Source organism: Rutidosis leptorrhynchoides, chromosome 3 (genome assembly GCF_046630445.1).
Source record: "Rutidosis leptorrhynchoides isolate AG116_Rl617_1_P2 chromosome 3, CSIRO_AGI_Rlap_v1, whole genome shotgun sequence".
NCBI lineage: Eukaryota > Viridiplantae > Streptophyta > Magnoliopsida > Asterales > Asteraceae > Rutidosis > Rutidosis leptorrhynchoides.
Genome location: NC_092335.1, coordinates 666,632,511 through 666,654,950, shown reverse-complemented (window position 1 = coordinate 666,654,950; position 22,440 = coordinate 666,632,511). Strand labels below are relative to the sequence as shown.

At 35.8% G+C, this 22,440-nt stretch overlaps 2 protein-coding genes across 3 annotated transcripts; one reads left to right on the top strand and one right to left on the bottom strand.

The window, feature by feature from the left end:
* The first annotated feature begins 1,893 nt into the window (after positions 1-1,893).
* LOC139899298 (F-box/FBD/LRR-repeat protein At1g13570-like) lies at positions 1,894-5,628 on the top strand. Of its 2 annotated transcripts, XM_071882124.1 has the most exons (5): positions 1,894-2,046; positions 2,429-2,558; positions 2,708-4,150; positions 4,248-4,418; positions 5,151-5,628. In XM_071882124.1, exons 3-5 carry the CDS (start codon positions 3,917-3,919, stop codon positions 5,466-5,468), a joined length of 723 nt encoding a protein of 240 aa, XP_071738225.1. In that variant the 5' UTR covers positions 1,894-2,046; positions 2,429-2,558; positions 2,708-3,916; the 3' UTR covers positions 5,469-5,628. The 2 variants fall into 2 exon arrangements, with proteins under 2 accessions (XP_071738225.1, XP_071738224.1); XM_071882123.1 differs by having other exon boundaries at positions 2,429-4,150.
* Positions 5,629-7,808: 2,180 nt separating this feature from the next.
* LOC139899297 (sulfate transporter 3.1-like) lies at positions 7,809-13,621 on the bottom strand. Its single transcript, XM_071882122.1, has 12 exons — positions 13,211-13,621; positions 12,487-12,694; positions 12,211-12,382; positions 11,858-11,923; positions 11,447-11,560; positions 11,087-11,203; positions 9,223-9,349; positions 8,834-9,120; positions 8,552-8,742; positions 8,379-8,464; positions 8,227-8,303; positions 7,809-8,141 (listed from the first exon to the last, which is right to left on the bottom strand). The coding sequence occupies exons 1-12, from the start codon at positions 13,551-13,553 to the stop codon at positions 7,932-7,934; spliced, it is 1,998 nt and encodes a 665-aa protein (XP_071738223.1). The 5' UTR covers positions 13,554-13,621; the 3' UTR covers positions 7,809-7,931.
* Positions 13,622-22,440: the final 8,819 nt, after the last annotated feature.

Genomic DNA, 22,440 nt, shown 5'->3' with positions numbered 1-22,440 from the left:
ATTAATAATAGTATTCATATCATTTTATAAGTATTAGTATTGTTATTATTGATATTATCATTTTAATAAAGTTATTATAAATATTATTAGTAATTTATTAATATTGTATTATTTATAAATATATAAAAATTTACATATATAAGTTATTAATATAAAAATCATATCACCAATAATAATATATATTTGTTTGGTTACAATTATATGTATTAATAAATATACGAATGATATAGGTTCGTGAATCGAAGGCCAACCTTATAATTGATCAATGGTGTTATATGTATTTTTACTACAAAATACATTAGGTGAGTATATAGTCCCTTTTAAACTTTAAATATTTTGGGCTGAGAATACATGCGCTGTTTTTATAAATGATTTACGTTATGGACACAAGTGATTAAAAATGATATTCTGCGGATTGATGTGCTAGGTAATTTAGTTATATGTTATTATAGCATGTAAGCGCGAATCCTAAAGATAGATCTATCGGGTTTTACACCCCCACCCAGATGTTATTCTAGTCACTACTAAACTAGAAGAACGGGGGTTTAGTACTTCGAGGTTAACGGAACGCACTTGATTCGGTGCACATATTATATAACTCAGGGGCACACACTCTTGTTAAGGCTAGTTACCGGGTGCCCACTGCTTGGAATGCTTTTCATACACTTGCGAGTGTATTATGTTTATAAATATGAAATCTTGTGGTCCATTGTTATAACGCTGCTAGCATCAAACCTATATATCTCACCAACTTTATGTTGACATTTTAAAGCATGTTATTCTCAGGTACAAATTAAGTCTTCCGCTGTGCATTTGCTCATACTAAAGACATTACTTGGAGTCGATCATCGCAATGGGACCAACTGTTGAAGACGTCGTCCGGGAGGATTAGTTTCGGATTCTCACAGTTTTGTTCCTAAAATTATTTCGAGTCTGACGGTGCAGTCGGAAAAATTTAACTCGCGGCGAGCGGGAGGATACGGGCTGTCGTTGCGTTTAGCGTTTTTTAGAAAGTGTCTGTTTCGAACGTAGTTAGTTTCATTTTGTTCATAAAAATATTTCGGGTTTAACGGTGTGATCGGTGAAATTTAACTCGGAGCGAGGAGAAAGATACGTGCTGTCGAAGTAGTTAGGCGAACTTTTTATTTTAATTTAGAGAATTTACGATTTAACCCCTGAAGTTTGATGTAATTTGTGTAAGTTAGTTCTAGTTGAGGGGGCAAAATGCAAAATCCTAGTGTGAAAAGGGCAACATACTATTGTAGTTTTTGGCTTGAGGAAACGACACCTTTGGCCATGACAATTAGTAATATAGAGTTAAAAGGGGGCAAAATGCAAAATCCTAGTGTGAAAAGGGAAACATACTATTGTAGTTTTTGGCTTGAGGAAACGACACTTTCGGCCATGACAATTAGTAATATATTAGAGAATTAGAGAATTTAACCCCTGAAGTTTGATGTAATTTGTGTAAGTTGGTTCTAGTTGAGCGGGCAAAATGCAAAATCCTAGTGTGAAAAGGACAACATACTATTGTAGTTTTTGACTTGAGGGAACGACACATTTGGTCATGACAATTAGTAATATAGAGTTAAGAGGGGGCAAAATGCAAAATGCAAAATCCTGGTGTGAAAAGAGCAACATAAATGCAAAATCCTGGTGTGAAAAGAGCAACATACTACTGTAGTGTTGGGTTGAGGAAACGACACCTTTGGCAATGAAAGTTAGTAATGTAGGGTTATTGGCTTGAGGAAACGACACCTTTGGCAATGACAAACGACACCTTTGGCAATGACAATTAGTAGTAAAAAAGTTAGTAATGTAGGGTTTTTGGCTTGAGGAAACGACACCTTTGGCAATGACAATTAGTAGTAAAAAAATATAGGGTTAATAAGACCAGCAGCGACTTAATCTTCATCGACCCTGCATCATCGCCGCTATCAACCACCGCACCAAGCCCTAAATCCGAACCTATAACCTTTAAAGCCGCCTGGTACGCTTTTAACTGATTGGTCTTTAAGATGGATTCATCCTTAATTGTGAAGCTTGGTACGTTTTCACTTTTGATGTTTGATATGAGATTTAATCTAGTATTATGTTGTGTAAACTAATTAATTAATATGTCATAGCTTCTTTAATACATAATACATAGGAGTTTCGGTTAACTTCACTTAGATGACAAGCCTTACTTTAGGTTTTCGATTGATTAATTAAACCAGGTTCAATTTACAAGTTTTATGTCTGTAGTAATTATTTAATTTGTTAACCTGGTTAGGTACTCCGTAGTAATTATTTAAGGTCTATATCATCAAGAAATATCATTTTATTCTATGTATTTATATGTTGATTGAATTTAATTGGTTTTCTTTCAAATAAACTCACTGTTGTGTTGTGTTGGTTTTTTCCTTGAATGTATTGATGATATATATAGGTAATCATATGAAGACATGTGCCGAAAAGGATAATCTGAGTAATCTGCCCAACTACTTGATAGGCTCTATATTAGACCGGCTCCCTATTCAAGATGCCGTGAGGACCAGCATTCTATCTAGAAACTGGAGGTACAAATGGACCACAATGAGTTCAATGATTCTTGATAAACATTTCTCTGATAAGTTGCCCAATAATGATAATGATAATGATGATGATGATCATATTTATCGTGATGATTTTATAACGATCACAAACAAACTTTTAAACTTTCTTAAAGGGCCTATCTTGAAGGTACATCTCAACATACCAAATGGGATTCATGTTAGCTTCCAACAACTCGAACAATGGTTTTTATCTTTGTCAAGACAGCCTGTGAGGGAACTTGTCCTTACTGGTTCATATCGACGTGACCAACTTCCTTGGTATTTGTTTCATTGTTCAGAACTAAGGAAATTACAAGTTACTAGATTTACCCTTAAGGGGCCTCCCCCCCTCGAGTGTCGTCAACAATTTCTCTATCTTCAACATCTCTCATTCACCAGAATTTCATTTGAATGTGAAACTGTCAAGAAGTTACCACAGCTAAAGAACATGTGCCTGGATATGTGCCAAGGTTGTAAAACTCGCGACTCGGGGAGTACTCGGCCGGAGGTTTTTGAGGAGTAATCGGCAACTCGGGGAGAACTCGGAGGAGTACTCGGATGTTGACTTTTGTTGACTTTTCTAATATAAATAAATATTTTAATATATTATAGATATATAATAGATATATATAATATATATTAGCTATAACCAAGTATTTTATAAATATAAATGTTAAATATATAAAGTTTAGTTACATCTAAATATTGGTTTTAATTGAAAGGGTTAGAGTTGTATTTATTTGATAATGAAATTGAAAGAAAAACTGTACTTCAACTCTTGAAGTGTTGAAATTTATAACAACTAATGTTTAGGGGGTTTAAATGTAAATTAAAAATAATAATATACTCCTTCTGGATGTGGATGTGGATGTGAATGTGAAGAGAGATAGATACACGCTCCATTTCTCTTTTCTGAAAGTTTCTGGATTTAAAAGCAAGTCTATCTCTCTTTCCTCCCTTAAAAAGAAAGAAGATAAACAAGTTTCATTTGGTTTTTAAATCGTTCAGATCTACAAGTGTCTGGTTTCAAATCATTCAGATCGACACGAGCTACTGGAATCGTTCAGATCGACGTTAACAACACAAATCCGGAGTTCGAAGATTCCGATGGGAAACAACGATTCGCCGGTTTTGAAACCATACAAATCCGCAGTCGCCTCCTGTTTTCCTTCCTCATCTTTTCACGTTTCAGGCAAGATCTTAGTTTTCCGACGCCGTTGACCACCGTTTGACCGGCGTTGACCGAGTAATTGGACGAGTTAGACACCGATTACTCGTTTTGTTCTTCCAACTGAGTAATCGCCGATTACTCGGCCGAGTTGGCCGAGTTTTACAACCATGATATGTGCACATGTGTTTACAATCTTAACCTCATGGCACCAAATCTTAAAAGTATAAGGGTTTATTTTTGCTATGATGTCATGTTTTTTCGGCTATTGCTTAATAGTCAGTCGCTTACTACAGTTCATTTCTCTTTGTCCACACCTTTTCCAGAAATTCAAAAAGTAAATATGTTGTCAGTTTTATGTAACTTGCCCGATCTTGCATCTTTATCTGTGGATGGGTACTTTCTTCAGGTATAATTTCTCAACTTTAGAAATATTATATAATGTTTAATCTTCTTTGTTTTCCATCATTTCAAGTTGAAGTCTTACTTTCACCCTTCTATTGCAGTCTTGTATTGCAGAAAACATCCCCAAGTGGCTTTCACACGCAGCTAAAAGATTAAAAACACTCACCATTTATGATTTGAATTTTGGTGACTTGTATCATATTCAGAGTGCTTTATGTTTCCTTCAGAATTCTCCTAACTTAGAACGACTCACTGTAGAGGCTTGGGTCCAGGTAAAGAGTACTAAACCTTTTTATTATAATTGTTGACACTTTTTATATGAATTTTTAACCCTTATAAATGTGACATGTGAGTTGGAAGCGATAAATATATGGCGTCAAAAATTTTTAAGCTTGAAAAATTATGATATCAAAATACAGTAGTGCTACTAACTTTTTTGACGGGTTTTCCTTTTCAATGCTTTGAAGTGTCAAATACTTTGTGACACTTGTAAGCAAGGTTGCAAAATTCGCTATTCGGAGGCTATTCGGAGATTAATCGGTCGGGACTTTGGAAGGATTAATTGGCAATTCGGGGATTAATCGGAGATTTATCGGATTGTACTGTATACACTTAAATATTAAAATTTAAAAATTATGTGTAACTATAGAAAAAAACCATAAATATAAAGATATATTTTAACATAATTGTCTAAAATAAATTGTTCATTTTGCTTCAAAACTATAAAATTCGAGTTTAAATTCATGTTAAAATGTTAACCATTTTTGACTTGACCGACTTTGATTACCAAATTCGATTTTGATCCATCAATTGATGTTGACCGTTTAATTAAACGGATTTTTGGAAATCGGAACGGATTGATTCTAGATTAATCGGGGATTAATCGCGAGTAATCCGGTTTTTTACAACACTGCTTGTAAGTGTCAAAAACGTCAAAAAAGATAGAAACTTTTTTTTATAGTGTGTGCTTCTAATGCACGGTCTCCCTTTGAATGTATTTCTAGCGGCGTCATTACATGCATTTGGATGTGAACATGCATTTGGATGTGAAACAAGCACAAACTTATTTGGAAGCATCAGGCTCTTTTAATCAGACTTTGAGACGGTTAAAAACTATAATTATCACACGTGTATTGGTATCAAGACCGCTTTTACTCTTTGTAAAGCTTTTACTTAATCATTCTCCAGCTCTTGAAATGATATCAATCCGACCGAGTGTTACTGCTGCTGCAGATGTTCGTGAATGTCACAACTTTAAGGAGGATATTACACGGTTCCCACGAGCTTCCTCGAAAGCAGAGCTTCTTTTCTTGGATCCCTAGGCACAAACTATTAATAACTTATAATAATTACACTGAGATTTTATTCTCGTGAATTCATATTTCGTGTTGTATAGTTTATGTGCTTTGTATCATGTAATGCATGACCTTCATGCATAAACACTCCTTTGTACTCGACTACTTTCCTTATTTCAATGAAATGGTTGCCTTTCAAAAAAAAAAGAAAAAGATAGGTATAAACCAATAACTACAGCTCTACTCTGATAAATGATCATCATATATAAATTTTTTTTTTTTTTAAAGGAAAAAAAACGATGATAAAAGGTAGAAATAATAAAAGGAGCGGAAGCATTTTTATCCCAAAAAGAAATTCACCATTCAGAATCAACACCTCTGTTTTCACTACCACTTACTGATGCCGTTGCTGCTTCTGTGTTTGTGTTTGATGATGTTTTTTTCTTCTTTATTTTCATTTTGGGATCTTTTGTATTTTGATCTTTTTGGGTGAAAATTCATGGTTTGATTTCTTTGGAGCCATTTAGAAATCGGATTATTGGTGAAATGATAGAAATTCGTACAAGTTTAGTGAAATTATGTGCAAGGTTTCAGTGAAATTGAAGCTGGAAATCAGATTGGGAATGGTAGTATTGGGACTTGTGTTTGACCTTTGGTTAAGAGTACATAAAAGTAGTAGTGTCTATATTCTTTCTATGCATTTTCTGATTTTGGAATTTGGATTGTGGTTAACCAAACATATACGGAGTATATATTACTGTTTACCGAGGTCGTAAAAAACGTGAGATGGTATCGAGACGTTTACACGGGATCATGACGGTTAGGATTTTGGGACGTCGCAATCGTTAAAGCGGAATCTCCACGTAGGACGGATGTTGACTAACGTTGACTTTTAATATATATTTTGAACATAAACATTTCAAATATTATGCAAAATTAAAAGCTAATGGGTGTATTTGGGTGACGAGCTTCTTGGAGCTTATAGGAGCTTATAGGAGCTTATAGGAGCTTGAGCTTATGATTTTAATAAGCTCCAAATCATAAGTTTCGTTTGGTAGACCAAAAAAGTAGAGCTTATGAAAATCATAAGCTCTGGAAAAATAAGCTACTTTCAGTAGCTTATGAAAAAAAAGTAGAGCTTATGAACTGAAAAATAAGCTCCAGCTAGTTTACCAAACACTTATAAAAAATAATAAGCTCCAGCTACCCGCTTAAAAAATAAGCTCCAGCTCCAGCTCAATCTCATAAGCTCCAGCTCCAGCTACAAGCTCCAGCTCCAGCTCCAGCTACTTTCATCCAAACACACCCAATATCTACTTCTAATTTGAAATATTCCTCTTTAACTTGGAAATAAATTTTATGTTTAAAATATATATTAAAAGTCAACGTTCGTCAAAATCAGTCTCGACCCCGTCTCAATCCCACCTCAACCCCCTCTCGACCTCGTCTCGGCATTTTTTTTAAGGTTTTTGACCGTTTTTTATCGTCGTTGACCGTTGTTTTAACGTTGACCGTTTTTACCCGTTTTTAGATCCGTTGCGACGGTACACAAGTATATCTGTTTTCACGTCCGTTGCGATGACTATCTTGACCCTTTTTACAACACTGCTCTCTACTAGTATTTTTTTTAGTTTAAATTTAAATTTTAGATAAATAAAAATAATAAAAAAAACTACAATTATTAAGTTTAATTTTGAATTTTAATTTAATAAGTAATCCATCACCATTTTAACCCATCAAAATACCTAATTTAATGCCGTTAAAAAAAAAAAAAAATACCTAATTTAATAACTTATCAAGATTTTCCATTAAAAAAAATATCAAAATTTGTTTTTGTGATTTAATTTGTGAAACATACATATGTTTTAGGATTCAATTTTGTGCCAACTTCAAATCAATGGCTATCGTGTGCTTACTACTCGGTTTGTAATATTTGGTTTAATAGTTATAAATAAATTTAACGGCTAGTATTAAATTGTTCAAGATATATAAGTTTGATCGTTGTCGAGCCACCTCAAAACATAGATTGGATTGTTTGAATCATAATGCTGAAACATTTGGTTGTTGGTAGTACATAATTCTGCCTTACAGGCCTAAGAGTCAAGTTTATCTTTCAAAATTAAGGATTTCGAAGCTCTCTGTATACATTATATGGGGATTGGGCTGACACTACCCCACTTGTTATATCCTAGGCCCATATTCGAATATATGATCGATTAGTCAATTACAGTTAGACAATCATTTTATTTTTCTGTAATATAAAAAAGATTTATCTTTTATCTTCTTTATTAGAGACAGGATAGGATAGGATTTTATTTTATTTTGTACCGTAACCCTCGGATTAATATAGAAAATATTTTACTTACATAAGGAAGAAAAACTCGAAGTTAATATTCATTCCAAAACAAGCTACTCAATATACAGATTATTTATGGTTACTAATACACCATTGACTACAAATACTGTCAAGTGATTTATAGCAACATCGAACTAGACATTATTGTCATTCCATGTCTCTTTTCCAGATGACGATCCACTCGAAATTGGTTTCTCAACATTTTTATAAGTATGGAGCATGAAGTTGCACGCGCTCACGGCCTCTGCTACCGTTAGATATATCCATTCTTGCCCGATCACTTCTATTAGTTTCCCCTTGTTCAACTTCTTTATCACCTCTCCTCCGGGATTCGCCAAAACCAACTAATAAAAATTAGGTGGTGTTAGTAACAAGGTTTGATTCAGCAATGTGTCGCTCATAGAAATAAAATACATTTGTATGGGTTACCTTTAGCCCTCTTCTTTCCATAAGCTTTTTAACCTCTCCAAGCATTGTGATCCCACTTGTGTCGATATTTCCAACCGCTGCACCCAAGCGTTAAATTTTTCATATCTTAAGAATTAGGCATAAAGTTTGTTATTCGATCATCGATCACTTACCACTCAATGCGAGTATCACATACTGCAAGCTATTTTCTCCCGTAGACTTTAATTTGTCTTCCTCTTCATCAACCCATCTTGAAATCCTGATAAACCAACAAAGATTTACTACTAATTTTTTTTGTTCTTAAATAAGTCTTAAAAGTATAAGACAGCAAATTAAATAAACATACCTTTCCCTTAAGTAACCAGCATTAGCAAAGTAAATTGGTGCATCAATTTGAAGTATCAAGATTCCAGGGACGCTTTTCGCATTTGTGTATTGATCCATACTTCTAAAAATTGTGGAGTCGGGTATGTGACCAACCGCCGATGTTCGTGGCCTCGCGACAAAAAGGAGCACCCGAAGCAAAGACAATGCCACCTACATTTGTCGCATTTGAATTGTTTATCATTATAGCGAAAATGCAACAATATGTGTCAAGATCGAAAAGTTGTATGGCTAAGTACTATACCGCAATGACTAGTCCGATTTCAACACTTCCAAAAACGACACCAAAGTATGCACTCATGCATACAACAAAATCAAATTTGTCAAGACTCCATAAATGAATAGCTTCTTCGTAGTTAATAAGACCGAGCATTGCAGAAATAATGATTGAAGACAATACGACAAGAGGAGTGTAATAAAACAACGGGGTTAAGAATAATAATGTGATCATAACCGCCATCGCCATTACAATGTTTGATACCGCGGTTTTGCATCCAGCGTTGAAGTTCACAGCCGAACGCGAAAATGGCCCTATAATGTAAATTAAATCCAATGGAATACATGTTTGTTAGAAGCTAGTAACATAGTCTAGTTTTTTGCAACATACAAAGGGTGTAATGGTAATTCACACACCAGTTGTAAGGTAGCAAGAAGTGCAAGAACCAGCAATATTCATCATTCCAAATGCAATCATCTCTTTGTTACCATCAATGTTGTAATTCTTGAACATAGCAAAGCTTCTTCCGACTGCAATTCCTTCCTGTGTACCAATAATTTGTACCAAAGATTTAAGGGATTTTTTTTATTAATTACTCCTATGCAAGTTTACAATTCTATCTCCAAACCATCCTAACATAAACTATTGGTTAAGGTCTTGATATATCGACAAGAAGTCTCAAGTTCAAACCTTGGTAGCAACATAATTTAGGGTGGCGACAAAATTGGTCAGAAACAATCGTCGAAGAATTCGTTTAGGGTCATGTACATCAGAGTAAAACTACGTCAACCCCAGACTTTATCCGTTTCCCGTTTACATTACGACCCTTCATGATATACAAAATTACATTTTTTACCCCTTATCTATGCAACTTGCAAGCATGGTTGCAAACGACGTCCGTTGTGTCTGTTGTGACAGCCGTTGCATCGTTTTGGTGACTAGCCTTTCTCGACCCCGTCTCGACGGTTAATAAGTAGATCGACGGTCAAAGTCGGGTCACGACGGAAAAGGCCGGGTCAACGCCGGTCAAAAGTCGAAAATTCGGTTAAATTCGGTTAACAAATCATCAAAAATTGATATAGTTTAGTGTTACTTTTTAGTATTACATTAGCAGTAATAGCGATTATATTGTAATAGCAATTACAGGTATAAATTGGTTAACCAAAACTTTTTTGGCTTTATAATATGCGTGTGTGTGTGTGTATATATATATATATATATATATATATATATATATATATATATATATATATATATATATATATAGGGGCAGGATCAATGGGGAAGGAACCAATCGGGGGGGAAACGGGGGGAAGCAAAATTTTTTTTTTCGTTTTTTTTTTTTGAAATTTTTTTTTCGGCATCAAGATCGCACAAAAATATGAACATTTAGAAGAGACACTTCGTGATGAATGTTATTATTTAGGCTGGAAAACGATCGACAAAAATAACATTAAAGATAATATTGTTCGTGAAGAATATAAACGTTTTTTTTTCTTCATGTTTTGTGAAGTAAAATTTAGCCCGATTTAGAGTTTAGGGTTTAGGGTTTAGGGTTTTGGGTTTATTCCATAAACCCAAAACACCAAACCCTAAACCCAAAACTCTAAACCGTTCGTATTAAAAACTCAATCTAAATCCTAAATCTAAACCCTAAATCTAAACCCTAAACCCTAAATTTCTAAACCCTAATATCTAAACCCTATAAACCCTAATATCTAAACCCTAATATCTAAACCCCAATAGCTAAAACCTCAAAATACGCTCGAAAAATACGATAATTGATATATATTACTTCTTCGAGCGTTTTTCCGCCAAAATAAAAACATTTATCACAAAGTGTCTCTACTAAATGTTCATATTTTCATCTCATCTATAATGTTCGTGAACAAAGTTTTTTCAAAAAACGAAAAAAAAAATTTTGCTTCCCTCGAATGGTTACTTCCCTCTTGATCCTACCACTATATATATATATATATATATATATATATATATATATATATATATATATATAAGGTCAACTTTAGTCTACGTTCATTTCGACCTTTTATCTGATCGTATCGACCCCGTCTCGCGTCTTTTTTTTTTTCTTTTCAACCTAACTTGCTTGCAAGTATGTACTTTGTACGGAATGTTAGTTATCTGGATTAGTGATCAAACGGCACTCCCGTGAGCGACATTATTCATTTGGAGTATTGTGAAATTTTGGAACAAGATGCAAGTTGCTAAAGCTAATAATAGGATGTACAAGTTGTACTGCACAATGTACGAGTTGCTTACAGCGAGGGCAATGACTCCCGTGACAATGCCAGTTTTGATTGCGGTAGATACATATTCTGATCCAAAAGACAAGTCCATTATTGTGATTGGGTTTAGCCCTCTCTTCAATTCACCAATCTGTATTTTTTTATACAAAACAACAAAACTAATTATTGTACTAAATTACTTAAAATGTTTATACAATACGAAAGAATCTTATGCTAATAGTTTACTCGACTATTGACGAGTCACCTAATAATTAATGAAGCGCCTAATTTTATGTATGGTACAACGATAATGACATGTATAAACGCGATATGGCATATGGTACGATATGTTTAAAATGCAACGCTATATATATAAAAAGAGAAAGAAACTAACCACTTGAACACCATGTTTTTCGGCATGAGTCAAATACACTAGAACGCTTCCTAAGATTACTGACGTTAATGGAGCCATCGCTGATATCCAAAATAGCTTTGGTCGTTTCGTGCTCTGTTCACAACAATTTATCAGCCGAAACATATAAATATACCTATAATCATTAGGAAATTTATAATATAATGATTCATTTTTTAAACAGTCAATGATCACTACTAGCTTTGTACAATTCTATAGATATATACACAATAACTGGTTTCCCAAAATTGTTGTTTAGATTGATAAATAGCTTGATGACTATTACAAAAAGGTTGGTTACTTTATTTTATTTTACGGAATACTTTATTTTACTTTATGCTATTTCAAAATTTGTAGGGATTAAATTCACTAAATGAATTAGAATATACTTACAATATATCTAGCAACCAAAAGATAGAACAAGAAGCAGATTCCTAAAACTGCACTCTCCCACCTCCACTGCAATTAGACAATATATTTACTAATTAATACCAAGCAACAAACATATATATTAGTATCAAACTACTTTACCTTATCTATTGAAATAAGAATAAGAATAAAATATGAACTATATATTACTATTATACAACTCAATTAGTGGTGTTATAAATGGCAAAATTTCAATATTAATTTGCTCCGCTATGAAGATGAAACTTGATTGGTGAAAATTGTTGTCAATAATAACATATAGGATAAAACTATATAAAACTATGTGTACATTTAAAAAAGACACTTATATCACAAACCTCGTGGGTTTGAGTGAATACAGACCGAAGAACAGACACAAGATCGGTGCCATGAGTAAAGTGTACAAGACCCAATATGCCTTTAAGTTGTTGTAAGCAAACCACAGTCGCAGCACCTCCCATAAACCCTACGATCGTTGCATGTGACAAGAAATCGACGATAAACCCTAGCCTGCATGGATTTAATTAACATGTAATTATGTGTTTAACCTTTCTATATTATGTTCTATGTGTAAAAAATGATGATGATAACTTAATTAAGCTTTGAAATTTAACCTCAAGATTCCTAAGAAAGCTTGAAGAACGCCAGCAAAAAATGTAGCCATGAAAGCTAATTGAAGGTATAACTTCGGTTTTTCATTCGGGTTCACAACTGCGCTTAACATGGAACCGGTTAGTAGGGACGCCACTGCCACCGTCCCCACTGCTAAATCTTTTGAGCTTCCCATCATGGCGTAGACTAATGGTGGAATGAAGCTCGAATCTGAAAAAAAAAAAAAACAGTATTAAATATTAAATTCGTGCTTAGAATCACATACAAAGCGTTTAAGATTCTAGCCAAATAAACTGTTCACCTTACTATTTTAAAAGTAAAAAAAAATACTCTCTCGTTCCATTATAAGTGTCCACTTACTTTTTGAACACAGTTTTAGAAAATCCCACTAACTTCATTCTCCACCAATCAGAAATCTTCTCTCTCCAGAATAACCTCTTCTCATTGGTTAAAACACAAATTGGACACTTAAAATGGGACATCCCAAAATAGAAATGTGGACACTTGTGATGGAACAGAGGTAGTAGTAAACTATTTAAAGTAGCTTTAAAAGACACTAAGCATATATTGAGTTGCCCCTCGATTATGAGGGACAATATGTATATATTCGTGAAAAAAATTGTGTTAAAAAGATAAACACTTTAGTTAAACTGTTTATTTGATTATTTTAGAAAGTGTAAGTATGTACTTTGGTTATATAATTTTTAAGAGGCATGATAAGCTTACATAGTCCAAGAATTGGCGGGAGATTAGCGAGTTTAGCGTAACTAATTCCTTGAGGAATAGCTAAACTAGCAATGGTAATACCAGCAATTATATCCGACTTAAAGAAACTTAAATTGTAACGAGTAATCCAGTCGAAAATGGGAAAGAAATATTGAACACCAAGAACGATTCTTTTCGAAGGTGGTTGGTTTTTGAATTGCCTAAGTGGATCATCAGGAAAGAATGTTTCTTTCACTGTATTCTTTAATGATTTAAAGAATGGTTGTGGTGGTGGAATAGCAACTTTGTGAGGTTGTTGTTGATCGAAACTCGATTTCGGGTAGTGGAATTCTCCGGTGCCCATTTTTAGTGTTGTGAAGTGAGGAATGTTTGTTTGTTTGATTGTTTCTCCGGTGAAGTAAATTATGGAAGTTGTAGGATGAGCTTGGAGGAGATAGATGGGATGATGTAGCTTTATATATTCGTTTTTGAGTGGGGATGTGGGACACACTAGTGTGATATTACTATTCATATTTTGCCACGTGGTATATGTTAGAGTGGAGGCTTTGTAGTGTTTTCAATATTGAATTGCTTACTACAGAGTAATTATTATTAACGAAATTAGTAAATAAAATGTGGGGATGGCTCTCTGTCACGGACTTATCTCGATAAGCTCACGTGCGGCACTTAGTCTCTACTAAGTCAGCCTTTCTCGGACCTTATAACGATTCAAGTAACCAAAAGAGAAAATATTATAGAACAAGTGGAATTGAAGAAAATACTTATATTGCTTGAGAATGCTTTACAAGAGAGAATGTTTGAGATTTTTGAGGTGTGGTGTGCCAAATGAGGCCACCCCTATTTATACTACTCATATCACAAAATGGATGGCTAGGATTAAATACAATGGATGGCTAAGATCTAAGAACTAAAAGCTTCATGTATCTAGATATTTCCATGGACATTCTATACCATTCCATGGAAGAACTCATGGGAAAGTTCTAGTGAACTTCCATGAGGTTCTTGGGCCTTCTTTGATTTTCACATATTGGGCCATAAACTTAGTGGGTTGGGCCATAAAATTGTTGGATTGTGACATTCTCCCCCACCTAAGCTCACGACGTCCTCGTCGTGTGATCCTCGTGATACTTCTTGATTTTGTCTGTGAACTGCCACAATAGGTCTTCGGCCTCCCAGCTTGCTTCACTATCGGGTAAGTTACGCCACTTAACTAGGTATTCTCTATAGCTCGGCACACCTCGTCTTCGTACCGTTCGATGTAACAAGATATCTTCCACCTCACGATCAAACGAAGTCGCAACTGCCATTGGTGCTCGTTTGGAAACTCCTCGTTCTGGTTCTTCCTTGTCCCCATGATAACGTTTTAGAAAACTTACGTGGAAGACTGGATGAATCTTTAACTTGGGCGGTAGTTGGACTCGATAAGATACGTTCCCAACACGTCCAATTACTGGGAATGGGCCTTCATATCTCCGGATCAATCCTTTGTGCACCTTCCTAAATGTTTTGAATTGTTGAGGTAAAAGCTTCACCATCACTTGGTCCCCAACTTTGAACTCAACATGTCGCCTTTTCTCATCCGCCCATTTCTTCATTTTCTTGGCCGCCTTATCTAGAGATGCTCGGGCCAAGTCGGCTTGTTCGTGCCACTCCTTCATCGTTCTATAAGCGGCTGGGCTGCTTCCATCATATGAAGCGGCCAAAGCATTTGGGGTCAAAGGTTGGCGTCCTGTCACCAACTCAAAAGGACTCTTCCCCGTGGACTCACTCCTTTGCATGTTATAAGAGAACTGAGCAATATCAAGGAGCTTAGCCCAATCATGTTGATTTGCACTTACATAGTGTCGAAGATAGAGCTCCAATAGTGCATTCACCCTTTCTGTTTGTCCGTCCGTTTGGGGATGAAAACTCGTGGAGAAATTCAAGTCCGTCCCCATGATCTTGAACAACTCTGTCCAAAAACGCCCTGTGAACCTCGGATCTCGATCACTTACTATCACATGTGGTATCCCCCAATACTTCACCACATTCTTGAAAAATAGTTTTGCGGTTTCATCCGCGGTAACTTCGGATGATGCGGCTATGAAGGTACCATACTTAGAAAACCGGTCTACCACGACTATAATACTCCCACACCCTTCCGACTTGGGTAAGCAAGTAATGAAGTCCATGGAAACACTCTCCCATGGTCCTTTCGGTGTAGGTAGCGGCTGTAATAGTCCTCCTGGTTGGCGTTGCTCTATCTTGTCTTGTTGGCATATTAGGCATGTCCGCACGTACGTCTCTACGTCGTCTTCCATCCTTGGCCAATAATAAGTGCCTTCTACTAATGCCAGTGTCCTCTTGATACCTGGATGACCAGCCCACTTTGAATCATGACACTCCTTCAAGATTGTCCGTCTAAGATCACCCCACCTAGGCACATATAACCGGTCTCCTTTGGTGAATAATAGATCACCCTTGAGCCAAAACCTTCGCGTTTTCCCGTCTCGAGCCAATCCAACAAGGTTTTTGGCTATAGAATCATGCTCTAATCCCTCCTTTATACGATCTTGAAGGAAGAATTGTGGTTTTGTGATCGCTGCAAACTCCGCCTTACGACTTAGGGCATCAGCTACCACATTGGCTTTCCCAGGCTTATACTCCAACACATAGTCAAATTCGGCTAAGAAGTCTTGCCAACGAGCTTGTTTGGGACTCAACTTCTTTTGGGTTTGAAAATAACTCGTTGCCACATTATCCGTCTTGATCACGAACCTTGATCCCAAAAGATAATGCCTCCATGTCCTCAAACAATGAATAATCGCTGTCATCTCTTTCTCTTGCACAGTGTACTTCCTTTCCGCCTCGTTAAGTTTTCGACTTTCGAACGCGATTGGGTGACCTTCTTGCATTAGAACTCCTCCAATAGCAAAGTCCGATGCGTCTGTGTGTAACTCGAACGGAATGGTCACATCCGGAAGTCTCAACACCGGTTCTTCCATGACAGCTCCTTTTAACTCCTCGAATGCTGCTTGACATTTCTCATCCCACAACCAAGCTTTATTCTTCTTTAACAATTCTGTCAATGGAGCCGCCTTCGCCGAGTATCCCTTGATAAAACGACGATAGTAGTTTACTAAACCAAGGAAAGATCGTAAATCAGTCACCTTCGTTGGTGCCTCCCACTCTTGAATTGCCTTGACCTTAGCCCCATCCATGAGTAACTTCCCATTTTTAATTCTATGTCCAAGAAAATCCACCTCCTCTAATCCGAATGAACATTTCTCTAGCTTCACATACAACTCGTTGTCCCTTAGTACTTGAAATACTTGCTTCAAGTGCCTCACATGATCTTCCATGGTGTCGCTATACACGACTATGTCATCCAAGTACACCACGACAAACTTGTCGAGGAACGGGTGGAATAATTTGTTCATCAAAGTACAAAATGTGGCAGGGGCATTGGTTAAACCAAAGGGCATGACTAGAAATTCATAAGCGCCATACCTCGTCACGCATGTGGTCTTAGCCTCATCTCCTTCGGCAATTCGGACTTGATAATATCCCGATCTCAAGTCTAACTTGGAGAAGTATCTCGCCTTCCCAAGTTGATCGAACAAATCAGCAATAAGTGGGATTGGGTATTTGTTCTTGATAGTTACCTTGTTGAGTGCCCGGTAATCTATACACATCCGCAAGGACCCATCCTTCTTTCTTTGAAATAGCACCGGAGCACCATACGGGGATTTTGACGGTCGGATGTATCCCGCATCCAGCAACTCCTTGAGTTGTCTTCGCAACTCCTCTAACTCGGGTGGTGGCATTCGGTATGGGGTTTTGGAAGGTGGTTTTGATCCCGGCTCCAACTCAATCGCATGGTCAACCTCCCTTCTAGGTGGTAACTTCTTTGGTAACTCCTTGGGCATGACATCCTTGAACTCATCAAGGACCTTCTCAATTTCCTTGGGTACCTCTAGTTTTCCCTTATCTTCAACCGTCTCTTGCTTTGCTACCGCTAAATAGCATGTCTCATTCTTGTTGTACCCCTTCTTGAATTGCATGGCCGAAAGTGACTTGGATGCACTCTTGCTTCCACGTTCGGTTGACACCATACAAGTCTTCTCACCATCCAAGATACACAGTGAGTTAGCGAACGGTATAGGGAAACCGCGTACCTTATCTAGGAACTCCATCCCAAGTACCAACTTGAAGTCGTCCATAGGCACGACTGAGAGATCAATCATTCCTTCCCATTCTCCAATCTTCACATATACGTCTTTAGCCACCCCACTAATCGGCCTGGCACTCGTGTTCACCGTCTTCATCATGCCACTCTCTTTTGTTTCCTTAAGTCCTAGCCTTTTGGCTTCATCGGTGGAGATAAAGTTATGAGTTGCTCCCGTATCCACCAAAGCTCGTACCCGATCTCCACAAATGTTAATATCTACGAATTGGAGTCCTTTAGCCACTACCTTGGGTATCTCCGTCTTGGCCTTGATTGCGTTGAGGATATGCATTGATCCTATGCACCGCTCCTCATCCTGATAACCCGCCTTTTGAGCTTCCATAGCATGAAGGCTAGCTTTCTTCGGACAATCTCGGGCTCTATGCGGTCCATCACATATGAAACATCCATCATTCTTGTAAGAAGTTTTTATGCTCTTGTTATTCCCGGTTGGTGGCTTACGTGTATTATCATTCCTTGATTGGGCGGGCTTATCTCCCCCACCTTTCTCATGGCTCACCTTCTTATCTTTTGACTTGAACGAATCTTTCCTATTAGCATGGTCGACTAGTGCCTCCGCTTGAGCAATTGCGGTGGCAAGGTCTTGGACTCCTCGTCTCTCCAACTCCGTTTTAGTCCAAGGTTGCAAACCATCGAGAAAATAGAAGAGAAGAATATCATCGGGAATATCTGGGACCTCCAGGCTAAGGTTCGTGAATTCTTTAATATACTCCCGAATCGTCCCGGAATGATGTAATTTACGTAGACGACTCATCGCATCCTTTTGAGCATTCTTGGGGTAGAATTGATTCTTAAGTTCAGTAAGGAAATCATCCCAAGTATCAATAGTAACCGTACCTTTCTCGATATCTCCATATCGACGACGCCACCATAATGCTGCGGTATCCTTCAGGTAACGAGTTGCCGTCTTGATCTTCATTGCATCATCTACTATGTTGACTCCCTCCAAGTATTGTTCCATCTCCCATATAAAATCATCAACCGCTCGGGCTTCCCGCTTCCCCACGAACGGTGACGGCTTGGGAATGTCCACCTTCAGAGCATTGCATCCAGTGTTGCCACCCCCACTAGCCATGAATCTCAAACAAGAGTTCATGTTGGTTTGTAAATCCACGAGGCGTTGGTGAATAGTGGAGACCTCCCCCTCCATTTCGCCTCGCAACTTCGTAATCTCACCCATGAGCATACCCCTTAAGTCATGGATCTCACGTCGCATGTCAACGTCTAGCACGTTGATTGCACTCTTGCAATCATCTTTCAATTCGTCAAAGTCCCCGTCCAAACCATCCAAACGTTGGTGGACGTCTTCGACCTTTGCTTTCACGCCGTCCATGGATGTCTCTACATCCATGATCCTCTTATTCAAGTTTGCGACAAAGTCTTTGGACGTACCTCGGTTCTTCTTGGCTCCTTGGCGAGTCTCTACCCGACCACGAGTCTCATCACCCATCACACCACTTGTTGCGCTCACATTCTTCTCGGTCTCGGTTGCCATCTCCTTGAATCGACCTGGCTCTGATACCAAATGTCACGGATTTATCTCGATAAGCTCACGTGCGGCACTTAGTCTCTACTAAGTCAGCCTTTCTCGGACCTTATAACGATTCAAGTAACCAAAAGAGAAAATATTATAGAACAAGTGGAATTGAAGAAAATACTTATATTGCTTGAGAATGCTTTACAAGAGAGAATGTTTGAGATTTTTGAGGTGTGGTGTGCCAAATGAGGCCACCCCTATTTATACTACTCATATCACAAAATGGATGGCTAGGATTAAATACAATGGATGGCTAAGATCTAAGAACTAGAAGCTTCATGTATCTAGATATTTCCATGGACATTCTATACCATTCCATGGAAGAACTCATGGGAAAGTTCTAGTGAACTTCCATGAGGTTCTTGGGCCTTCTTTGATTTTCACATATTGGGCCATAAACTTAGTGGGTTGGGCCATAAAATTGTTGGATTGTGACATCTCGCTAGCGATGCAATATATCTACAATCCGCTTGTTAAGAATATTTTTCGCCCGTTGAGACACACATACTCATTAGGAGGTAAAACTTTTCACCCATGTAACTTGCGGATGTTTATGACCCTCGAGTGAACCCGTGGGTAATTTAAATATTCAACTTAGTTAATGTAATGAAGCTAACACGACAACAAAAACCAATATATATATATATATATATATATATATATATATATATATATATATATATATATATATATATATATATATATATATATATATATAGTTTTATAGTTATTTATATATCACATTTTACTTAATAAATAGTGGAACTGGCATGTCATCGTCAAAATTTAACGAGAAAGAAATTTTTTGCGTCTAAATTAAAAATTGAAAAAATAATACTATGTAAATAAATTGTTGACGACATGTTGACAACTTGTCGTCCGTGTATCTTTTGATCAAAATGCCGTCGGGAAGTCTGGCAAAAAGTTGATGTTGTAACGTTCTGTGAGGCTTTTTCCGACAACTTACTTTCATCGGCGTAACCGTAATGGGAAAAAAATATTATTTCTTAAATTTTGAAGGTATATTTATAAATAAAAATATTTAACATTCTCCTTTTCAACTTAAAGTTTAAAACTGAAATCTGTGATGATGAAGTTGTTCTAAAGTAAAACTGACTCCCTAACCGTAGGTGTATGAGTTTGTACTGTTGTATGATGCTGTTAATGACTTATCTAAATAATTTGATTTATCATTTGTTATCATTGGACATATTTGCTTATCTAAGCACGATCTACAATTTTTATTTTCTCATAACCATTCCTTCATCTTTACATTATTCTTTCATCTTTACATGTATCTTATGTTGTGAACTACGTCATACATGTCACATATAAAATACACCTTTTGTATTTTCATGTACGATAATTCTCTTACAGAAAAGTTTACTTGAAAGTAGTGGCGGAACCATAATTTTTTTTATTGAAAACAAATTTTTTTTAAAAAAAGGGGTTCACATTCACTGTATATTTTTTCGTTCATTCTTTCATGAAAATACAACATTTTGGATCATGGCTTTTGGGCTGAGAACAAAATCTAGAGGAATTTTGGGCAAAATATAAAGGCTTTTGAGGACAAAATCAATTTTATTCTGAAAATTTCAAATTCATTGGGACAAAATTAAAAAATTCAAAATTTTAATATTGAAAATTTCAAATTCACTAGAGGCAGGTGCCTCCCTGTCCCTATGTAGTTTTCGCACGGGTTGAAAATATTTATTGCAGAAATTCATAACACCTAGCAAGCATATATGTAGGCAATCTTCATTCCGAAGGATATTCTAAGGGGCAAGAAGGGGATCTCGATCCTCGCCAAAATTTAGCTATGTAATTGAATGTGTTGCTCTTTGAGTTTTGAACGTTTAGATTTTTATATCAACTAAATTTGATTTCGTATTAAAAAATATGGCTTAAATAGTTAAAGCTCGTGGCATTTGAAAGTTGTGACCACCGTTTTGATCTTTATATTTGGTTAATTCAAAATATTAAACGCTCTCAACTAAAAATGCTACAATTTTCACTTTATGGTTACCAAATAATTTATAGCCTCCATTCGAACGTGTTATACTTTTATAATATATAGTTTAGTTGTTATTGTTATTTTATTGATATTAATTGCTATTATAAATTTCAATATATTTGAATAATTATATTAGGTAGTCGAATTTGATTATATCGAATTTAATTTAATGGTTCAATTTTACGGTATAATTTGTATATTTACTATTTTTTGATAGATAAGTACACATATGCTTTCTAACAAACTATAAATTTATATTATATGTAAAAATCGTTTATTATTCTTGATATAACATATACTTTCGTCTCTTACAAAAGTGTTCAAGCTTCGCCACTACTTTACCACTACTTCACCGCTAAAATTTTTTAGATGAAATTAAACTCACACGCTCACTATCACATATATATTAATTAATCCGCAGAAATATAAAAGTTTCATAAAGCGTATATACTAGTATATAAGTTACTACATATTTAGACATTAGGGTCTACAAATCTACAATAATCAGAAGAAAAGTTGATGCAATGATATTTATTTTGTTGTTTAAGAATAAATTGAGTAGCATGTGCTATTAATGTATACATAATAGATTGACAAACATGTGCTATTCATGTATAATTAACATTAATTTGTGTAAACAAGGTGGATTTTAACTTTATGGAAACAAGAAGGATGCATGTTTTGGTTGAATATGACGTAATGAAATATGATTGGTGAAAGTAGTAGATTTGGCAGGTAAATATGGGGCAAGTGGCGGTTAGGAGAATCCTAATAGAATGAGGGAAATTAACACACACGATCGTGGCATATAAAAAGTTACATTAAGTGGGATAAACGCTGAGGAATGACGTCTTAAATAAATCTTATTACTCTATTCAAACAAAATATTTTATTACTCGTATTTTAATTCTTGATTAATAACCTTCAAAAATATGATTTTTTTTTTTTTTTGATAAATTTAGAAAATAGAAAAAAAAAAAAATTCATTACACCACCGTTAACGGTTCACTTCTTGAAGCTTTCTTAAGATTGCTCTCAAGACACCAATCAGTGACGTCTTTGAACATAGGGAAGATAGGCGATCGACTAGGGTCCAAAATTTTTGAAGGAACCAATATTATATATATATATATATATATATATATATATATATATATATATATATATATATATATATATATATATATATATATATATATATATATATATATAGTGGACCAATTTATGGATAAGCACTAAATGGGGTACAAACTGGATAAGTAAAATTTCAAAAAATTTTTTTATAAAAAAACGATCCTTTAATATGCAAATAGAAGAAAACGAAAAATTTTTAAAAAGTTTTTTAACAAAATCGTTCGAAAATCGATGATGAATGGTAAACATCGATGATGAATGGTAAAAATTGATGGTGAATGGTAAAAATAACCATTCATCTGGTTAATTTATCT

Coding starts and splice junctions, on each gene's coding strand:
- LOC139899297 (XM_071882122.1), bottom strand. CDS start 13,553: ATGGGCACCGGAGAATTCCACTACCCGAAATCGAGTTTCGATCAACAA. Junction 12,383..12,486: donor GCTTTCTTAGGAATCTTGAG/GTTAAATTTCAA, acceptor AAATCCATGCAG/GCTAGGGTTTATCGTCGATT. Junction 8,743..8,833: donor AAATCGGACTAGTCATTGCG/GTATAGTACTTA, acceptor CGACAAATGTAG/GTGGCATTGTCTTTGCTTCG.
- LOC139899298 (XM_071882124.1), top strand. CDS start 3,917: ATGTGCACATGTGTTTACAATCTTAACCTCATGGCACCAAATCTTAAA. Junction 4,151..4,247: donor TGGATGGGTACTTTCTTCAG/GTATAATTTCTC, acceptor CTTCTATTGCAG/TCTTGTATTGCAGAAAACAT. Junction 4,419..5,150: donor CTGTAGAGGCTTGGGTCCAG/GTAAAGAGTACT, acceptor ATGTATTTCTAG/CGGCGTCATTACATGCATTT.